At 39.0% G+C, this 21625-nt stretch overlaps 1 protein-coding gene across 3 annotated transcripts in view; it reads right to left on the bottom strand.

Annotated features, from left to right (window-relative positions):
* The window catches only part of HECW1 (HECT, C2 and WW domain containing E3 ubiquitin protein ligase 1), a 481612-nt gene that overhangs the window by 170625 nt on the left and 289362 nt on the right, over nucleotides 1-21625 (bottom strand). For all 3 annotated transcript variants that reach the window (XM_061414477.1, XM_061414476.1, XM_061414478.1), the window contains exon 5: nucleotides 16952-17027. In XM_061414477.1, the coding sequence (XP_061270461.1) occupies nucleotides 16952-17027 (76 nt within the window). The remainder of the gene's footprint in view (nucleotides 1-16951; nucleotides 17028-21625) is intronic.

The following is a 21625-nucleotide window of genomic DNA, read 5'->3' on the forward strand; positions in this document are numbered from 1 at the left end:
CACAGAAAAAATTTTCAATCCTGAACCACCGTTTTTCACCTCATTACAAAATATGGACTGATGTGTCTCCAGAACCCATTACATGAAACATTTACTGACGTATATTAAATTGGTTTGGTAAGAACTGCCTGTAATAAATCAATACTGGCACTGTGGTCACTATGCTTTTCAAGAGAAGACTGTTGACCCTTTCTGGTTTGGACTTCTGGTGCTCCTCAGGCAGGTTGGGATAAGGCTGAGGGTTACCTCAGGAAACCTGGGTGCACACTGAGAGAGGAAATCCATCTTGGAAAATTCAGTGGGTCTAGGTGAAAATTCTTCAAAGTGGAGACAGAAAAACAAGGGCTCTAGTCTCACAGTAAATAGGATCTTCACTGAGTAAGGAAAGAGAGAATTAGGAGAAAAAAGAGAAAGATGAAGATTAAAAGAGTGAAGAGCAGGGGCATTGGAGGAAAGAAAAAAATCATGGCCTCCATGGAGCTAATGTACTTCAGTGAGGAGAGTTCTGAGGAGAGACCATGCTGTCAGGAGGAAAGGCTTTGAAAACTGAGCCGTTCCCTGTAATTGAAAGTATCTGATCATGTAAAATTTCATGCTGTGTGTAGGGGGGAGAGAGAGGTGATAGTGGTTTATAGCTGTTCTGCCGACAATCTGAAATCATCTTATATTTATTGGAAATAAATTTATAATATCAAAAACATAATTAAAATTTTTGTATTATTAAAGTATTTTCCAAAAAATTGTTCCTACTTATACTTAAGTAAAAGAAACAGTTAAGAATACATCGGATTGATTCTCAAGTATGGTATAAGTTGTGAGGTGTTTGGAGGAATTTGTCACTGATGGAAAAAAGTACAGAAGCTTTCATGTGAATTTAAACGATATTTTGAATTGATTCAAAGCAATCTCCGTAACAAAACTGTTCTTCCACTCTTGCATTATTATATACTGCTGTGAGGTGGAATAAACATTGGAAAATATAAACATCACAGAAATTTGTAAAACTCAGGTATCACCCATAGAAATGTGTGACAGCCTGAGTCTTTTCTCCTTAGAAAGGTCTGTTCATAGGGTTGATCTTTCGGTAGTGTCAGGGGGGTTCTCACACCTCAGAACTAATAAGAACTCATCTCTGTGCCCCAAGTGTTTGTGCAAACTACCTTGTTTACACCGAACACCTGCTTTCCTCTGGGAGTCTGGAATTTTAGTAAGTCCTAGGAGGAATTTGGCCACATGAGCAGCCCCCAGTGAAAACCTTGGATTCTGAATCTTTATTGAGCCTCCTTGTTTCCCTGGTGGCTCAGAAGGTAAAGAATCTGCCTGTAGTGTGGGAGACCCGGGTTTGATCCCTGGATCAGGACAATCCCCTGGAGAAGAGAATGGCAACCCACTCCAGTATTGTTGCCTAGAGAATTCCATAGACAGAGGAGCCTGGTGGGCTACAGTCCATGGGGTCGCAAAAGTCAGACATGACTGAGTGACTAAAAAACTTTTTGATAGATAATAATTCATATTTTTATCACAACTTGTTGCTGGGGAAAATGAACCCAAGCTGTATGACTCCAGTGAGAGAGGACTCATGGAAATTTGCATCTGCTTTCTTCCAGATTTCATCCCGGGTACCTTTGTCCTTTGCAATTTGCTTTTTCTCTTTTCAATGTTTTATAGTCATGAGTACGATAATACTCATGAGTTCTCCTAGTGAGTCATCATTTCTGGGAGGTGGTATTGGGGACAATGGCTGAGAATGTGATAGACATATAGATTTATTCACCATAAAATAATATGACTATCATCGCCTTCATCACCTCCACCACTACTGCCGGCCATTTATTGATTAGTTACTAAATTCTGGGGACCATTCTATGCCCTTCAAATATATAATCTGATTTAATCCTAGTTACAAACTCTACAAAGTAGTTATTATATCACTAGTTTGAGGAAGAAAACATAGAGGCTTCTGAGTTAAGTAATTTGAACAGGTTTTTATAGTTGGTCAACGTCAGAAATGAAATTTGAACCTGCCTCTTTGATTCCAAAGTCTGTGTTTTTAACCAAAATGTGATACTACTTTTTTATAAAAATTCCAACTTTGGCATGGGTCAAATCCTTATGTATAAATAGGTCTTTTGAAAAAATTCTCTTCCATCAAACAACTTATCTAAATCTGCATAATATGTCTTTATCACATGTTTGATACCTGATAAGTCTAGTCATGCTTCATTGTTCTTGTTTTTTTGTCCGAAAGAAAACATCTTTCTTTACTACTCACACATTTATTCTTCCATATTAATCTTAATTTTTTTAAAAGCTGCCTTCAAAGAATTGGAATTTTGATCAGAATTGTATTAAATTTATAGGTTAATTTTGGGAGAAATGGGAACTTTATACTCAGGAGCATATATTTCTTCATATTTTCATGCCTCATTTCATGTCCTCCAGTGAGCTTTTATAGTTTAAATTCAATTTGTATATTTATTAAAATATGTGTTTCACAGAGTAAAATGTTTGAAAACTGCTGTATTAAGGAGTCAATTAGGAGTTTAAAGAGCGCTCGGCTGGGAGTCAGTATATTCAGATTTTAGTCTGGAACACTCACTGTTGAACTTTAAAACTTTAGAAAATTGATGTAACTTTTTGGGTCTCAATGTTTTCAACTCTGAGATTGTTGGAATGGATGTGTATAACAACACATAGAGTTTTATGATTTTCCAAAAGTAAATGATACATTAATGGGAGAATATTTAATTTTCCTCCATTTTTCCTGTATTAGTTTTTTGTTCTGATGATAAACATGATACACACTTATTATAACATTTTTAAATACAGAAGGAAAAGAAACAGAATTTTAAAGTTATTTCAAATTGTACTGCCTAGTAGCAGCCATTGCCAGACTTTTTCTTTATTGTCTTTCAGTAATTTGCACAGTTGAGACCATACTGTATATATAAACATTTGTCCTAAATTTTTTCTTTTGCCTGGATTATATAATAAAATGTCTGGTCCCATGTCTTTTAGAACATTTTGTATATATAATTCTTAAGAGTATATGGTATTTCATTATTTGACTCTGTGGTAATTTTGAATGTTTAAATTGTCTCCAATACCTGTGGGGAAAAAACCCTTTATTTGCATTTGCAATTTGTTGAGGTTGCAGTGTTAATTCTTTGAAAATTAAAGGGATAATAGTTACATAGGAAATTTATTACCACCAAGAAGTGGTAAAAACTGAATATATAAACAGATTTGAAAAGTAAAATATTTGCATCAACAATCTTGCTTGCCATGTCTACTGTATTCTTGAAATTTTCCATGATCTATCTTTCTGCTTATTTCTCATTTTTTATCCTAAAAATAAAAGCAGTCCAATTATATGCAGTATCTCCAGTTTTTGAGGTTTTTTTTTTTTTTCTAATCTCTCTGTATACTGGAGTGGATATTCACATATTACTCTCAGATAAGATGCAAGGGTGAAATTCTTTGAGCCCTTGAAAACCTGAAAATGTGTTTCTCTTGCCTTCTCATATAAACGACAATCTGGTAGGCACAGAAATCTTCAGCTAAAATATGCTACCCTTAAAGCTCTGTAGCCTTTGCTTCATGATTTTAGTGTTCTGTATTATAAGACAAATCTGAAATTAACATGAGGTTTATCCTTTTGTATCATGCTTTTTCCACTCAGATGGCTACTCTGTTTGCATTTGAAAATTTGTTTAAAAAAAAAGGCATTTGTCTAGACATTGCTCTCTGCACATACTTTTTTCCTGGTATGTGATAGTCAAATTTAAAGATGCAAAATTATATCCAGCTCAAAAAAATCTTTCTGCTATTATTATTTGTTCTGATCTCTTCATCAGAATTATCCATGTATTGCTCTGTATTTGTCATCCATCTTTTTACTTCCTTATCTTTTTAAGTCTGACCCTTCTATGTTTTCGATGAGAGAATCTCAAGTTGGTCTACCCAATTCTAATAATGTAGTGAGTATACTCTTCGCTGCTTTCTAAAATCTCTCAAAGCTCACTTTGAATTCAATGACTGTACCTTTCAGAATTTATTTTAAATCTTTCCTTGACTATAATAGACAGAAAAATGGTCTCACACAGATGACCATGATCTAATTCCTGGAACCTGTGAATATGTCACCTTACACAGTAGAAGGGACTTTACAGACATGCTGAAGAATCTTGATTGAGATGGAAAGATTCAGTGTAATTATAAGAGTCCTTATAAAGTGGAGGAAGGAGGAGCAAGATGAGGAGAAAGTGATGTGACAGCAGAAGCAGAGACTGGAGTGATACAGCCGTGAGCCAAAAACATGCATAACAGACTTTAGAATCTCAGAGATGAGCATATTCTTCCTAGGAGATCCCAGAAGGGAACCAGCCTTGCCTGTTGATACCTTGATTTTCATCCCTTAAGATTCATTTTGGATTTCTGATCTCCAGAACTGTATGAATACATGTGTGTTGTTTCAAGCCACTAACTTTATGGTAATTTGTTACAGCAGCAATAGGAAACAAATGCATTGACTTTCTTTTAGCTTCAAAGACTTCCCTTATCATTTTTCTTCATCCTAGACTTCTTACCTGATAGATTTTGCACTTTCCTGTGTTTTATAGAGTGTACAAGCAGATGAGTAACATATCCTTTACTTCTCCTCAGTATATATTTGTGACAAAATACTTCCTTTTTCCTCTTGAGTGTTATGTCCTTCAACTTTTTTTTCCCCATTCTCGATACATTTTTTAGGACCATGAGTAGGTTGTGTGGAGCCCTGGTATTGTCCATCTTTAGTTAGTTTGGTTGTACAATGGGCTGCTGTTAGAATCCTCATCCCTACTTTTATACCTGGAGATGACTAGCATCTAGTTAACTTCTTTGATAATCTGTAGGTTTTGCTTAGTTATAGATTTGATGACCTTTTAAACTTTCTTTGAGGCATGACATTTATCATGATACTTTAAGCAGTATTTACTTTTCCTTGACAGTGAGTTAAACACAAACATACTCAATTACAAAGTATTATATCTCCACTACCATTCCAGGCATGCTTCTTTAGTTGCTCATTTTATACCTCCAGCCATATTTCATTGTTGGCAATTTTTGCCTTGAGATAACTGTAAGAAAAATGATATATTGGGGACCATAGGAAATGAAGTGAAGTGAAGTGAAGTCACTCAGTCATGTCCAACTCATTGTGACCCCATGGACTGTAGCCTACCAGGCTCCTCCATCCATGAGATTCTCCAGGCAAGAATACTGGAGTGGGTTGCCATTTCCTTCTCCAGGCATTGTAGGCAGATGCTTTACGATCTGAGCTACCAGGGAAGCCCATATATATTGGTCCCCTATATATTGGGGACCATAGGAAATGAACCAATCCTGATCCTTAGAAAGTAGCTATTTGAACCAAACTGGTGATGGTAGTGGGGTGGTTTCATTTCCTCTGGTCAGTCTATGAGTCCATGTCTGCATGGCAGAGCCAAAAATGGGAACCAATGAATGGAGGTTTTGTCTCTTTCCGCAGTTCCATGCTGTCTATCCTGAATGGCATCCCTTGTAGACTTTAGGATTTTAGTGAGCTCTGGTTGGTGAAAATTCTTAATTTCTTACAGACAGTAGTTTTCCTGGTTTCTACTGTTTCTGAAGGCTTGTATAAATAATTGTTAGTTATCAAGCATTTCAATGGGAATATAAGAATAACAAATCAGGAGTTGTTAGTTTTCTGTCCTGCTGCTGCTGCTGCTACTGCTAAGTCGCTTCAGTCATGTCCAACTCTGTGCAACCCCATAGACGGCAGCCCACCAGGCTCCCCTGTCCCTGGGATTCTCTAGGCAAGAACACTGGAGTGGGTTGCCACTTCCTTCTTCAATGCATGAAAGTGAAAAGTGAAAGTGAAGTTGCTCAGTCGTGTCCGACTCCTAGCAACCCCATGGACTACAGCCCACCAGGCTCCTCCATCCATGGGATTTCCCAGGCAAGAGTACTGGAGTGGGGTGCCATTGCCTTCTCTGTTTCTGTCCTAGTAATACAAATTATTGAGTTTTTTTCTTTAAAAAAAAACACAAAAAAGTGAGACACATTCTATTGATGAATGTGGGCTTTTTAAAGACTTACTTTCTTTCAGAGTAGTTGTAGATTAATAGCAAAATCAAAAGGAAATACATAGATTTCCCCTATACTGCCTGCTTCACACATGCATAGCCCCCCACCCCTATTCTCAACATCTACCAGATTGGTACATTGGTTACAGTTGATGAGCCTAGACTGACACATCATCATCACAGTGTCCCTTTGATGAGAGACACTTTACCTTTCTTCCCCAAATCCATAATTTACACTAGGATTCACTTTTGGCATTATACATTCAATGGCATTGGCAAATGCATTATTACATGTATCCATCATTACTCTCTCAAACAGAGTATTTTCACTGCCCTAAAAACCCTGTGCCCCACCTATTCATCTCTCATCCCCTAGAACCACTGATGTTTCTATCATCTTCATAGTTTTACCTTTACCAGAATGTGACATAGTTGGATTCACATAGCATGAAGCCTTTCCAGATTGGCCTTTTTTGATGAGTAATATACATTCAAGATTCCTCAGGTCTTTTCATGGCCTGATAGCTCATTTCTTTTTAGCACTGAATAATATTCCATTATCTGAATGTACTACAGTTTATTTATCCATTCACCTACTGAAAGACATCTTGATTGCTTCCAAGTTTTGGCAGTCATAAAAAAAGCTGCTATAGACATCTGTGTCAGGTTTTTGGGGGTAATTTCCAAGCAATGTGATCATGGGGTCATGTAGTAAGAGTATGTTTAGTTTTGAAAGAAACTACCAAAATGCATTTCAGAGTGTCTGTACCATTTGCTTTCCTACCAGCAATAAATGTGAGTTCCTTTTGCTCCACGTCTTTGCCAGCATTTAGTGTTTTCAGTGTTCTGGATTTTGGTCATTCCAATAGGTACATAGTAGTATCTCTTTTTAATTTGCATTTCCCTAATGATATCTGCTGGATCATTGAAAAAGCAAGAGAGTTTTAGAAAAAACATCTATTTCCACTTTATTGACTATGCCAAAGCATTGGACTGTGTGGATCACAATAAACTGTGGAAAATTCTGAAAGAGATGGGAATACCAGACTACCTGACCTGCCTTTTGAGAAATCTGTATGCAGGTCAGGAGGCAATAGTTAGAAATGGACATGGAACAACAGACTGGTTCCAAATAGGAAAAGGAGTGTGTCAAGGCTGTATATTGTCACCCTGCTTATTTAACTTATATGCAGAGTACATCATGAGAAACGCTGGGCTGCAGGACCAGACAGCTTCACAGCTGAATTCTACCAAAAATTTAGAGAAGAGCTAACACCTATCCTACTCAAACTCTTCCAGAAAACTGCAGAGGAAGGTAAACTTTCAAACTCATTCTATGCGGCCACCATCACCCTAATACCAAAACCTGACAAAGATGCCACAAAAAAAGAAAACTACAGGCCAATATCATTGACGAACATAGATGCAAAAATCCTTAACAGAATTCTAGCAAACAAAACCCAACAACATATTATAAAGATCATACATCATGATCAAGTGGGCTTTATCCCAGGGATGCAAGGATTCTTCAATATCCACAAATCAATCAATGTAATACACCACATTAACAAATTGAAAAATAAAAACCATATGATTATCTCAATAGATGCAGAGAAAGCCTTTGACAAAATTCAACATCCATTTATGATAAAAACTCTCCAGAAAGCAGGAATAGAAGGAACATACCTCAACACAATAAAAGCTATATATGACAAACCCACAGCAAACATTATCCTCAATGGTGAAAAATTGAAAGCATTTCCCCTAAAGTCAGGAACAAGACAAGGGTGCCCACTCTCACCACTACTATTCAACATAGTTTTGGCCACAGCAATCAGAGCAGAAAAAGAAATAAATGGAATCCAGATTGGAAAAGAAGAAGTAAAATTCCCACTGTTTGCAGATGACATGATCCTCTACATAGAAAACTCTAAAGACTCCACCAGAAAATTACTAGAGCTAATCAATGAATATAGTAAAGTTGCAGGATATAAAACCAACACACAAAAATCTCTTGCATTCCTATATACTAACAATGAGAAAACAGAAAGAGGAATTAAGGAAAAATTTCATTCACCATTACAACAAAAAGAATAAAATACTTAGGAATATATCTACCTAAAGAAACAAAAGACCCATATATAGAAAACTATAAAACACTGGTGCAAGAAATTAAAGAGGACACAAATAGATGGAGAAATATACCATGTTCATGGATCAGAAGAATCAATATAGTGAAAATGAATATATTACTCAAAGCAATCTATAGATTCAATGCAATCCCTATCAAGCTACCAATGGTATTTTTCAGAAAGCTAGAACAAATAATTTCGCAATTTGTATGGAAATACAAAAAAACCTCGAGTAGCCAAAGAAATCTTGAGAAAGAAGAATGGAACTGGAGGAATCAACCTGCCTGACCTCAGGCTCTACTACAAAGCCACAGTCATCAAGACAGTATGGTACTGGCACAAAGACAGAAATATAGATCAATGGAACAAAACAGAAAGCCCAGAGATAAATCCATGCATCTACGGACACCTTATCTTCGACAAAGGAGGCAAGAATATACAATGGAGAAAAGACAGTCTCTTTAACAAATGGTGCTGGGAAAACTGGTCACCCACTTGAAAAAGAATGAAACTAGAACACTTTCTAACACCATACACAAAAATAAACTCAAAATGGATTAAAGATCTAAATGTAAGACCAGAAATTATTGAACTCCTAGAGGAGAACATAGGCAAAACACTCTGACATAAACCACAGCAGGATCCTCTATGACCCACTTCCCAGAATATTGGAAATACTAGCAAAAATAAACAAATGGGACCTAATTAAAATTAAAAACCTTCTGCACAACAAAGGAAACTATAAGTAAGGTGAAAAGAGAGCCTTCAGAATGGGAGAAAATAATAGCAAACAAAGCAATGGACAAAGAATTAATCTCAAAAATATACAAGCAACTCCTGCAACTCAATTCCAGAAAAATAAAAGACCCAATCAAAAAATGGGCCAAAGAACTAAACAGACATTTCTCCAAAGAAGACATACAAATGGCTAACAAACACATGAAAAGATGCTCAACATCACTCATTAACAGAGAAATGCAAATCAAAACCATAATGAAGCACCATTTCACACCAGTCAGAATGGCTGTGATCCAAAAGTCTACAAGCGATAAATGCTGGAGAGGGTGTGGAGAAAAGGGAACCCTCTTACACTGTTGGTGGGAATGCAAACTAGTACAGCCACTATGGAGAACAGTGTGGAGATTCCTTAAAAAACTGGAAATAGAATTGCCATATGACCCAGTAATCCCACTGCTAGGCATACACACTGAGGAAACCAGAATTGAAAGAGATACGTGTACCCCAGTGTTCATTGCAGCACTGTTTATAATAGCCAGGACATGGAAGCAACCTAGATGTCCACCACCAGAAGAATGGATAAGAAAGCTGTGGTACATATACACAAGGGAATATTACTCAGCCATTAAAAAGAATACATTTGAATCAGTTCTACGAGGTGGATGAAACTGGAGCCTATTACACAGAGTGAAGTAAGCCAGAAAGAAAAACACCAATACAGTATACTAATGCATATATATGGAATTTAGAAAGATGGTAATGATAACCCTGTATGCAAGACAGCAAAAGAGACATAGATGTATAGAACAGTCTGTTGGACTCTATGGGAGAGGGTGAGGGTGGGATGATTTGGGAGAATGGCATTGAAACATGTAAATTATCATATATGAAATGAATTGCCAGTCCAGGTTTGATGCATGATACAGGGTGCTTGGGGCTGGTGCACTGGGATGACCCAGAGGGATGGTATGGGGAGGGAGGTGGGAGGGGGGTTCAGGATGGGAACACATGCACACCCATGGTGGATTTATGTCAATGTATTATGTCAATGTATGGCAAAACCAATATAATATTGTAAAGTAAGTAGCCTCCAATTAAAAAAAATATATATATATGTATATACTGCTACTGCTGCTAAGTCGCTTCAGTCGTGTCCGACTCTGGGCGACCCCATAGACAGTAGCCCACCAGGCTCCTCCAGCCCTGGGATTCTCCAGGCAAGAACACTGGAGTGGGTTGCCATTTCCTTCTCATATATGTGTGTGTGTGTGTGTGTATATATATATATATATATATATATATATATATATAAAGAGAAACGCTGGGCTAGATGAAGCACAAGCTGGAATCAAGATTGCTGGGAGAAATATCAATAACCTCAGATATGCAGATGACACCACCCTTATGGCAGAAAGTAAAGAAGAACTAAAGAGGTAAGGAGCAGCAGCTGTGCTTCGCCGTGAAGAGATACCCCAGGTCCAAGGTAAGAGAAACCCAAGAAAGATGGTAGGTGTTGCAAAAGGGCATCAGAGGGCAGACACAGTGAAACCATAATCACAGAAAATTAGTCAATCTAATCACACTAGGACCACAGCCTTGTCTAACTCAATGAAACCAAGCTATGCCCTGTGGGGCCACCCAAGATGGGCGGGTCATGGTGGAGAGGTCTGACAGAATGTGGTCCATTGGAGAAGGGAGTGGCAAACCACTTCAGTATTTTTGGCTTGAATGAACAGTATGAAAAAGGCAAAATCATAGGATACTGAAAGAGGAACTCCCCAGGTCAGTAGGTGCCCAATATGCTACTGGAGATAAATGGAGAAATAACTCCAGAAAGAATGAAGGGATGGAGCCAAAGCAAAAACAATACCCAGTTGTGGATGTGACTGGTGATAGAAGCAAGGTCCGATGCTGTAAAGAGCAATATTGCAGAGGAACGTGGAATGTTAGGTCCATGAATCAAGGCAAATTGGAAGTGGTCAAACAGGAGATGGCAAGAGTGAACGTTGACATTCTAGGAATCAGTGAACTAAAATGAACTGAAATGGGTGAATTTAACTCAGATGACCATTATATCTACTACTGAGGGCAGGAATCCCTTAGAAGAAATGGAGTAGCCATCATGGTCAACAAAAGAGTCCAAAATGCAGTACTTGGATGCAATCTCAAAAACGACAAAATGATCTCTGTTTGTTTCCAAGGCAAACCATTCAATATCACAGTAATCCAAGTCTATGCCCCAACCAGTAAGGCTGAAGAAGCTGTAGTTGAACAGTTCTATGAAGACCTACAAGATCTTTTAGAACTAACACCCAAAAAAGATGTCCTTTTCATTATCGGGGACTGGAATGCAAAAGTAGGAAGTCAAGAAACACCTGGAGTAACAGCAAATTTGGCCTTGGAATACGGAATGAAGCAGGGCAAAGGCTAATAGAGTTTTGCCAAGAGAACACACTGGTCATAGCAAACACTCTCTTCCAACAAGAGAAGACTCTACACATGGACATCACCAGATGGTTAACACCGAAATCAGATTGATTATATTCTTTGCATCCAAAGATGGAGAAGCTCTATACAGTCAGCAAAAACAAGACTGGGAGCTGACTGTGGCTCAGATCATGAACTCTTTATTGCCAAATTCAGACTTAAATTGAAAAAAGTGGGGAAAACCACTAGACCATTCAGGTATGACCTAAATCAAATTCCTTATGATTATACAGTGGAAGTGAGAAATAGATTTAAGGGACTAGATCGGATAGATAGAGTACCTTATGAAATATGGACTGAGGTTCGTGACACAGGAGACAGGGATCAAGACCATCCCCATGGAAAAGAAATGCAAAAAAGCAAAACGGCTGTCTAGAGAGGGCTTACAAATAGCTGTGAAAAGAAGAGAAGTGAAAATCAAAGGAGAAAAAGAAAGATATAAGCATTTGAATGCAGAGTTCCAAACAATAGCAAGAAGAGATAAGAAAGCCTTTCTCAGTGATCAATGCAAAGAAGTAGAGGAAAACAACAGAAAGGGAAAGACTAGATCTCTTCAACAAAATTAGAGATACTAAGGGAACATTTCATGCAAAGATGGGCTCGATAAAGGACAGAAATGGTATGGACCTAACAGAAGCAGAAGATATTAAGAAGAGGTGGCAAGAATACACAGAAGAACTGTACAAAAAAGATCTTCACGACCCAGATAATCACGATGGTATGATCACTCACCTAGAGCCAGACATCCTGGAATGCGAAGTCAAGTAGGCCTTAGAAATCATCACTATGAACAAAGCTAGTGCAAGTGATGGAATTGCAGTTGAGCTATTTCAAATCCTGAAAGATGACGCTGTGAAACTGCTGCACTCAATATGCCAGCAAATGTGGCCACAGGACTGGAAAAGGTCAGTTTTCATTCCAATCCCAAAGAAAGGCAATGCCAAAGAATGCTCAAACTACTGCACAATTGCACTCATCTCACATGCTAGTAAAGTCATGCTCAAAATTCTCCAGGCTTCAGCAGTACGTGAACGGTGAACTTCCAGATGTTCAAGCTGGTTTTAGAAAAGGCAGAGGAACCAGAGATCAAATTGCCAACATCTGCTGGATCATGGAAAAAGCAAAAGAGTTCCAGAAAAACATCTATTTCTGCTTTATCGACTATGCCAAAGCCTTTGACTGTGTAGATCATAACAAACTGTGGAAAATTCTAAAGGAGATGGGAATACAAGACCACCTGACCAGCCTCTTGAGAAATTTGTATGCAGGTCAGGAAGCAACTGGACATGGAACACCAGACTGGTTCCAAATAGGAAAAGGAGTACGTCAAGGCTGTATATTGTCACCCTGCTTATTTAACTTCTATGCAGAGTACATCATGAGAAACGCTGGGCTGGAAGAAGCACAAGCTAGAATCAAGATTGCCAAGGTTATCTGAGATTATTGTACCTTAGATATGCAGATGACACCACCCTTATGGCAGAAATTAAAGAGGAACAAAAAGCCTTTTGATGAAAGTGAAAGAGGAGAGTGAAAAATTTTGCTCAAAGCTCAACATTCAGAAAACGAAGATCATGGCATCTGGTCCCATCACTTCATGGCAAATAGAAACAGTGGAAATAGTGGAAACAGTGTCAGACTTTATTTTTGGGGCTCCAAAATCACTGCAGATGGTGACTACAGCCATGAAATTAAAAGATGCTTACTCCTTGGAAGGAAAGTTATGACCAACCTAGATAGCATATTCAAAAGCAGAGATATTACTTTGCCAACAAATGTCTGTCTAGTCAAGGTTGTGGTCACGTATGGATGTGAGAGTTGGACTGTGAAGAAAGCCGGGCACCAAACAATTGATGCTTTTGAACTGTGGTGTTGGAGAAGACTCTTGAGAGTCCCTTAGACTGCAAGGAGATCCAATCAGTCCATTCTGATGGAGATCAGCCCTGGGATTTCTTTGGATGGAATGATGCTAAAGCTGAAACTCTAGTACTTTGGCCACGTCATTTGAAGAGTTGACTCATTGGAAAAGACTCTGATGCTGGGAGGGATTGAGGGCAGGAGGAGAAGGGGACGACAGAGGATGAGATGGCTGGATCACATCACTGACTCGACGGACGTGAGTTTGAGTGGACTCTGGGAGTTGGTGATGGAGAGGGAGGCCTGGCGTGCTGTGATTCATGGGGTTGCAAAGAGTCGGACATGACTGAGTGACTGAACTGAACTGATGAAAGTGAAGGAGGAGAGTAAGAAAGTTGGCTTAAAGCTCAACATTCAGAAAACTAAGATCATGGCATCTGGTCCCATCACTTCATGGCAAATAGATGGGGAAACAGTGGCTGGACTTTATTTTTTGGACTCCAAAATCACTGCAGATGGTGACTGCAGCCATGAAATTAAAAGATGCTTACTCTATGGAAGGAAAGTTATGACCAACCTAGACAGCATATTAAAAAGCAGAGACATTACTTTGCCAACAGAGGTCTGTCTAGTCAAGGCTATGGTTTTTCCAGTGGTCATTTATTGATGTGAGAGTTGGACTATAAAGAAGGCTGAGAACTGAAGAATTGATGCTTTTGAACTGTGGTGTTGGACAAGACTCTTGAGAGTCCCTTGGAATGCAAGGAGATCCAAGCATCCATCCTAAAGGAAATCTGTCCTGGGTATTCTTTGGAAGGACTGATGTTGAAGCTGAAACACTAATACTTTGGCCACCTGATGCAAAGAGCTGACTCATTTGAAAAGACCCTCATGCTGGGAAAGATTGAGGCTGGAGGAGAAGGGGACAACAGAGGTTGAGATGGTTGGAAGGCATCACTGACTTAAATGACATGAGTTTGGGTAGGCTCCAGAAGTTTGTGGTGGACTGGGAGGCCTGGTGTGCTGCAGTCCATGGGGTCATAAGAGTTGGACACAACTGAGCAACTGAACTGAAATGAATGACATACGATGTGGAGCACCTTTTCATATGATTATTTGCCATCAGTATAGCTTTGACCAACCTAGATAGCATATTCAAAAGCAGAGACATTACTTTGCCAACAAAGGTTCGTCTAGTCAAGGCTATGGTTTTTCCTGTGGTCGTGTATGGATGTGAGAGTTGGACTGTGAAGAAGGCTGAGAACTGAAGAATTGATGCTTTTGAACTGTGGTGTTGGAGAAGACTCTTGAGAGTCCCTTGGACTGCAAGGGGATCCAACCAGCCCATTCTGAAGGAGATCAGCCCTGGGACTTCTTTGGATGGAATGATGCTAAAGCTGAAAGTCCAGTACTTTGGCTACCTCATGCGAAGAGTTGACTCATTGGAAAAGACTCTGATGCTGGGAGGGATTGGGGGCAGGAGGAGAAGGGGACGACAGAGGATGAGATGGCTGGATGGCATCACTGTCTCGATGAACGTGAGTCTGAGTGAACTCCGGGAGTTGGTGATAGACAGGGAGGCCTGGCGTGCTGCGATTCATGGGGTCGCAAAGAGTTGGACATGACTGAGTGACTGATCTGATAGCTTCTTTGGTGAAATATCTGATAAGATCAGAAGATCTCTGGCCCATTTTTCAATTGGGTTGTTTTCATATTGTTGAGTTTTAAGAGTTCTTTGTATATTTTGGATTAACTGTACTTTACTAGATGTGTCTTTTTCAAATATTTTCTCTGAGTCTGTGGCTTGTCTTCTCATGTCCTTGACATTGTCTTTTACAGAGCAGAAGTTTTTAGTTTTAATTAAGTCCATCTTACGATTTTTTCTTTCATGCATTATGCCTTTGGTGTTGTATCTAAAAAAGCACTACTCTACCCAAGGTCTTTTAGGCTTTCTCCTATGTTATCTTCTAGGAGTTATATAGTTTTGTGGTTTATGTTTAGGTCTGTGATCCATTTTGAGTTAATTTTTTAAAGGGCATAAAGGTCTGTGTCTAGATTCTTATTTTTTTTTCTTTTGCATGTGGATGTCCAGCTATTTCAGTACCACTTGTGGAAGGGACTATTTTGCTCAACTGTATTGCCTTTGCTCACCTTTCAAAGATCAGCTGACTATATAGGGGACTATTTCTGGGTACTCTAGTCTATTCCACTTATCTATTTTTCTTTTTTTTTTCCTCACAAGTACCACACTGTCTTGATTACTGCAGTTTTATTGTTAGTCTTGAAGTTGGGAAGCATCGATCCTCCAACTTTGATATTCCCCTTCGACACTGTGTTGGTTGTTCTGGGTCTTTTGCCTTTCCTTATAAATGTTAGAAATCAATTTGTCAGTTTTCACAAAATGACTTGATGGAGTTTTGGTTGGGACTGCACTGATTCTACAGATCAGTTTGGGAAGAACTGACATCCTTACACTATTAAGTCTTCCTTTCCATGAACATGGAATATATCTCCATTTATTTAGCTCTTTGATTTAATTCATTAGAGTTTTGCAGTTTTCCTTATAAATAGCTTATACATATTTTGTTAGATTTATACCTAAGTACTTCATTTGGGGAGATGCTAAATAGAAATAGATTTGTGCTTTTAATTTAAATTCCATTTGTTCATTGTGGTAGATAGGAAAATGACTGGCTTTTTGTATATTAATCTTGTTATTATCACTTATCAGTGGATTTTTAGACACATGTTTGCTTTACTGGGGGACTCACTTAGACATGAAAAGCCCTGGTTGACTGTTCATTTTCCAAGGACACTCATGAACACTCATTCATTTTTTTGATCTCAGATCTCTGACATTAATGGCCTGCAAACTATTTGTTGGTTTGACAGTGAGCTAAAGCAATAGTTTTCAAACTGGGCTTGATAAAGTTCTAAAGCTTCATGCCATTGTGTCTTTGCAAAGACCACTTTGAGTAAAATTAAGTGAATGGGGCTCTGAACTTTCTATATCATTTTTGCTTGAGCAACTCAGTTTTTCTTTATATTTTTAATTTTGAAGTTATTTTAGATTTAAAGAAGATTTAGCCAATTTCCCTACTAACATGTTCCAGAACTATGGTACATGATGAAAACTAAAAAAATATTAAATGACTCTTAACTATTAACTAGATACAATTAACAAAATTACAGGCTTCATTTGGATTTCCCTGCTCTTTGCACAGATGCATTGTTTTGAGCAGTTCAGTTTTTATCTGTTTTTCCAACTGGATTTCATGTGAGATTTTATTTAGATAAAGGTCTGCTAGCTGTTTCTTGTCTCAGATTTTCCCTACCTCCACCTTATAAGTTCTCAATTACTGCTATTTAGCAATGGAGGAAAAGTAGAACAGTAGCTTCTCATCATTTCATCTCATCTAAAGAATGCACCTATTCCTTATTGACCTCTCCAGAATATTTATAAGGTCAAGGGGAATTTTAAAATATATTTTAAAATTTTGTTTTACAGATGGAGAAATTGAGGCAAGAGGTTGAATAACTTGTAGGTAAGAGTCAAACTGAAGATGTCTCCTGATTGCTGACTGACATTCTTATTTTTTCCACAAAGGCCTTCAGATGAGCAAAACATACCTGAGAGAGAAAAGCTGATCAGCCTCCGACTTCCTTGCGCTTGCACGGTCTCATCAGAGCCAATGCTTTTAAAAATCTGTAAGAAGGGAAATGGGAGACAAGCAAAAGAAGCATTGAAATAGATACACTCCAGTACAAACATGCTTAATCACAGTTCTTTCTGTAACTACAGAATACAAACACAGAAGTATAATGATTTCATTAGGCTACTATCAATTAGAATAAGCTTTTAGCAACCTAATGTCTTTTCCAGTAATAGAATGGGAAATGCTAGTGAGGATGAGGGGGTACTTCTCAGAGAAATGGAAATCAGCAAACATAATTAGTATAATATCAGAGGTCCTTTATAACTACCTATGTAAATAATGCCTTTTCATATTCAAATTTGCAAAAAGGTATTTATTAAAGCAGACCCTGAGGCAGTAAAATTGAGAGGTCAATAGATGTTTACTGTTGTAATTACAAAGTGTTTCTATTAGCAAAGTATAGTTAAAACTGCCGTATCTCCATTTCTTCTGATCTGTACTACTATCTAGAGATTCCCAGGAAATTTTGTTTATTAGGGAGGAGCTGAGCATGACATTAAGAAGCTACTCTGAGGTCTCTTTATTTAACTGCCTTCCTGGGAAGTTTCAGAACACAGCTGTTACATGGGTTATCTTCATCTAGTGAGAGTGAAAGTCACTCAGTTGTGTCTGACTCTTTGGGACCGCATGGACTATACAGTCCATGGAATTCTCCAGGCCAGAATACCAGAGTGGGTAGCCTTTCCCTTCTTCAGGGGATCTTCCCAACCCAGGGATCACACCCAGGTCTCCCGCATTGCAGGCAGATTCTTTACCAGCTGAGCCACAAGGGAAGCCCATCTTCATCTAGTAGGTATTTGCAAATCAGGTTGCTAAAATGTTTTATTTTCCATCATTGCTCAACACTGATCTGTTAATGGATTAATCAAAGCAGCTAGAGTTCTTGTTTCCATTCTCTTCTAGGCAAGTTTTACCCTGAAATGATTCTGAGTATATATTCAAAGGCAGAGTTACTTTTGCATATGTTACATATTTGGAGAAAATAATACCAAAAAAAAATCTGAATATAAAGCAAATCTCTACCAGGTCCACTTTTTAGAAGATAAGCTATACTGAAGAAGAGAAAAACAGAAAACTCAGTGACCTCTCACTCAAAGTCTCTTTGTTTCTAGGTTGTGTGGGTTTAATCTCTCTCTGCCTGTCAGTACTCTTGATGCTGAAAGAGCTGTGATTGGATGTGACTGTCAATTTACTTTATTTGAGACTAAGAGTAATGACTGGGCATCACTAAGGCTCATAGTTTCGGCCCAAGGAGAGTCCAAAAGAATTATTAGAACACCTCTTTGTTAAGCAGGTGCCCCTGGTGGCCTTCGATGCTTGGCTGCAGCTCATGTGCCAATCTTCCCAGTATGTCTGCTGTTAGGCCCACATACAAGATGCATCTCAGGGATTCTGGGCTGCCCAGCAGGTGGAACCAACGTGCGTGACATACGGAACGGGGTGAGTTGGAACACTGCTTGGTCTGAGGTATCAGCCCTCTTCACACATCTTGCTCTTTCCCAGTTTGTGTTTGTCTTTCTCTTTGTCTGGCTGACCCAGAGCAGCAGAGGTCAGCAAACAGAGCAGAGACTGCAACCTCAGGCTGGACCACTCTTCTAGCTCTCAAAGTAGCCAATATGCATGGGTCTAATCAGGATTCAAAATTTCTTCATGTTGAAGACTTCTCTTCATTTTCAAACCTACGCCTGGACAAAGGCCATGTTGATATGGGCAGACTGGCCACACCCCCTTCTGGTGCTATACTTGCCGAGGTGGGACATTTGCAACTGACTGCTCCTAATTCTAGTTTAAAGATGTCAACATCTAGCTTGTTTCATCTCAGAAGTTCATCTTCTAAGTTCCTTGAGAGCACAATAGAAACTCTACTTTTAATGGAGCCTTGTAGATATAAGTCTAGAGTATATGCATTCCAATTTATATTTTTTATAAGGTATAGGATTAAACTACATGTCTTCCTAGGCTAAATGAGCTTAAACATGCGATGATAAAAAAGAATAGTATTCGTTCTTTCTTACTTGGTGCATACATATTTTGATCCTCATATTTAAAGATTTTTCTGTTGGGTATTCAGGGTATTTACAAAAAGGTTCTTCATGTATACTGGATTGAAACAGGTATGCAGACAAAAAGATAATGCATATTTTTCAAAAGCTACCAAGCTCAGAAGGGAGAAACACACTGTAAACTCCACAAAATTCTCCCTAACTCTTGGCTTTTTGCTAACATTATTTATCAAGTCATCTCTGTGCCAGACTGATGATACAAAGAGGGAGGCAGTAGTAACTGTGATAAACATTTTCCAGGAAGTAAAGGTGTTTGGGAAAGTTGTGTGTCCCAACTTTTTGTTCAAGATGACCTCCAGAGGCTTGTCTGAAGTTAAGAAATCTGTTGTACTCACAAAGAGACACTACCATTTACTGACTATGAAAATGGTGTGGAAACTCAGCCAAAACAGTCCATCAGGGAATTGCTTATTTTCTCTGGTCTGCACATACTTTTGGCTTTTCAGTCTGTCTGACTCCCTTCTGTTATTCCACCCACTGGGCACATGGTTGTGATGTTGCCTCTCAGACACAGTGCATGGTATCAGTGTTTATTTTGTACAGAAATTATCTCTGTACCTCCAAGAAGAAAATGCATGCTCAGCAGGGCTGCTATTACACACAGTGGCCAGGCACTTCAACTTGGGAGGAGGAACCCTGGAGAGGACTCAGTCTAGGGGAGCAGAGACAGCCTGGAGTGTGGTCCAGGCTGCCACTGTTAGTGTGCTTGATACATGATGTGGGCCCAATATTTTCAGCATGGTGCCGGGTGGGGCACAGGTGGGCACAGGTCAACAGATGAAGACCCATGGTCAGTGTGCTCACAGCAAACTGCGACTCCAGCGTTATGGGAGGACTGATAATGGGCTCAGTGCTCCTGGTGGGCTGCCCCTGGGGAGGAGTATGCAGGAGTTCCTTTCCTGACAGGAACACTCCTCACATGGCAGCTTGGAGCCATATCTGGAGTGAACAAGGCTGGGGACAGCCCTACCAAGGAGGCAGACGAGGTCCCAGGAAGCAGCACAACCACCTAGATTCCTGCAGTCACAGTGCTCTGGCCCCCACCACCAGTCTAGCACTAGGGTCTGTGATGAACACAACAGAGAAATGTATGTGACCTTGGGTTACTTATGGGCAAAACTGCGGATGCTGCACAGCCAGTGCATAGGTTCACTGTGACCACATAAGCCTCGTGGATTCAGTGTTCGGCTCCTTGGGGAACGAGGACACAAGAGAACTTTATGAAAGGAACCTTATGAAACCCAACCCGTAGGCCTTCTACTCCAACAACTGGGGAGAGGACCTTGCCTCCTGACAAGGCTGTGACAACCATGGAGCAAACAGGAGGCCATGCCCAACATTCAGTGCAGGCTCTGGATACCATACCAATCACACCCACTATAATGGACAGCAAACTGAGAAAATAGCCTTTGCACCAAAAATACTGGACTCACACAGTCTACACAAGGATGCTCCCACATAAAAAGAGCCCTTCAAGACCACAATAGATAATTTTCTCCTAAATTCATAGAGACAGAGAAATTAAAAAACTCCCAATTAAAAGAATAAGAAAAATCCCCTGAAAGAACAAAAAAATAGAAATACTTATTCAGGCTACCAGACCCCAACTTCAAAAAGGAAGTAATAAAAATGCTGAAAGTGAAAGAAAGTGAAATCACTCAGTCGTGTCTGACTCTTTGTGACCCCATGGACTGTAGCCTCCCAGGCTCCTCCATCCATGGGATTTTCCAGGCAAGAGTACTGGAGTGGGGTGCCATTTCGTTCTCCAGGGGATCTTCCCAACCCAGGGATCGAACCTGGGTCTCCCGCATTGTAGGCAGATGCTTTTACTGTCTGAGCCACAAAGTAAGTCCCTAAAATGCTAAAGGAATTAATAAACATTATTATTGTCAGGTCACTGTAACAATGAACCAGAAACTGTAAAGAGGAATCAATCAACATTAGATAACTCAACTGCCAAGATAAAAACTGATCTCAAAGCAATGAGTAGTTCACTAAATAATGCAGAAAAATGAACAGGAAGACAGAATAATGGACATCACCCAATCAGAAGAGCAGACAGAAAGACAAACCAAAAAATGAAAGTGACAAGCAAGATCTATGGGATAATATGAAGTGTGCCAAGCTACACATAATAGGGGTTCCAGAAGGAGAAGAAAGAGAGAAGGAACATAAAATGTATTTGAGGAAAGTATGGCTGAAAATTTCCCAAATCTAAAGAAGGAAACAGATATCCAGGTACAGGAACCTAAAAAACCTACACAAAGTCATATTATAATTAAAAAGACAAAAGTTAAATATGAAGAGAGGAGTCTAAGGGCACCAAGAAGAAAAACAAAGAATATCATACTAAGTGAACTAAGTCAGGCAGAGAATGACAAATATTATATAATATCACTTATATGTGAAAAATAAAAAATACAAAGTAATATTTATTCAAAATAGAAACAGACTCACAGACACAGAAAATTTATGGTTAAAAAAGGGTAAAGAGAGGGAGGAAAGGAATGAATTAGGAGTAAGAT

This window comes from Bos javanicus, chromosome 4 (genome assembly GCF_032452875.1).
Source record: "Bos javanicus breed banteng chromosome 4, ARS-OSU_banteng_1.0, whole genome shotgun sequence".
NCBI classification, from domain to species: Eukaryota; Metazoa; Chordata; class Mammalia; order Artiodactyla; family Bovidae; genus Bos; species Bos javanicus.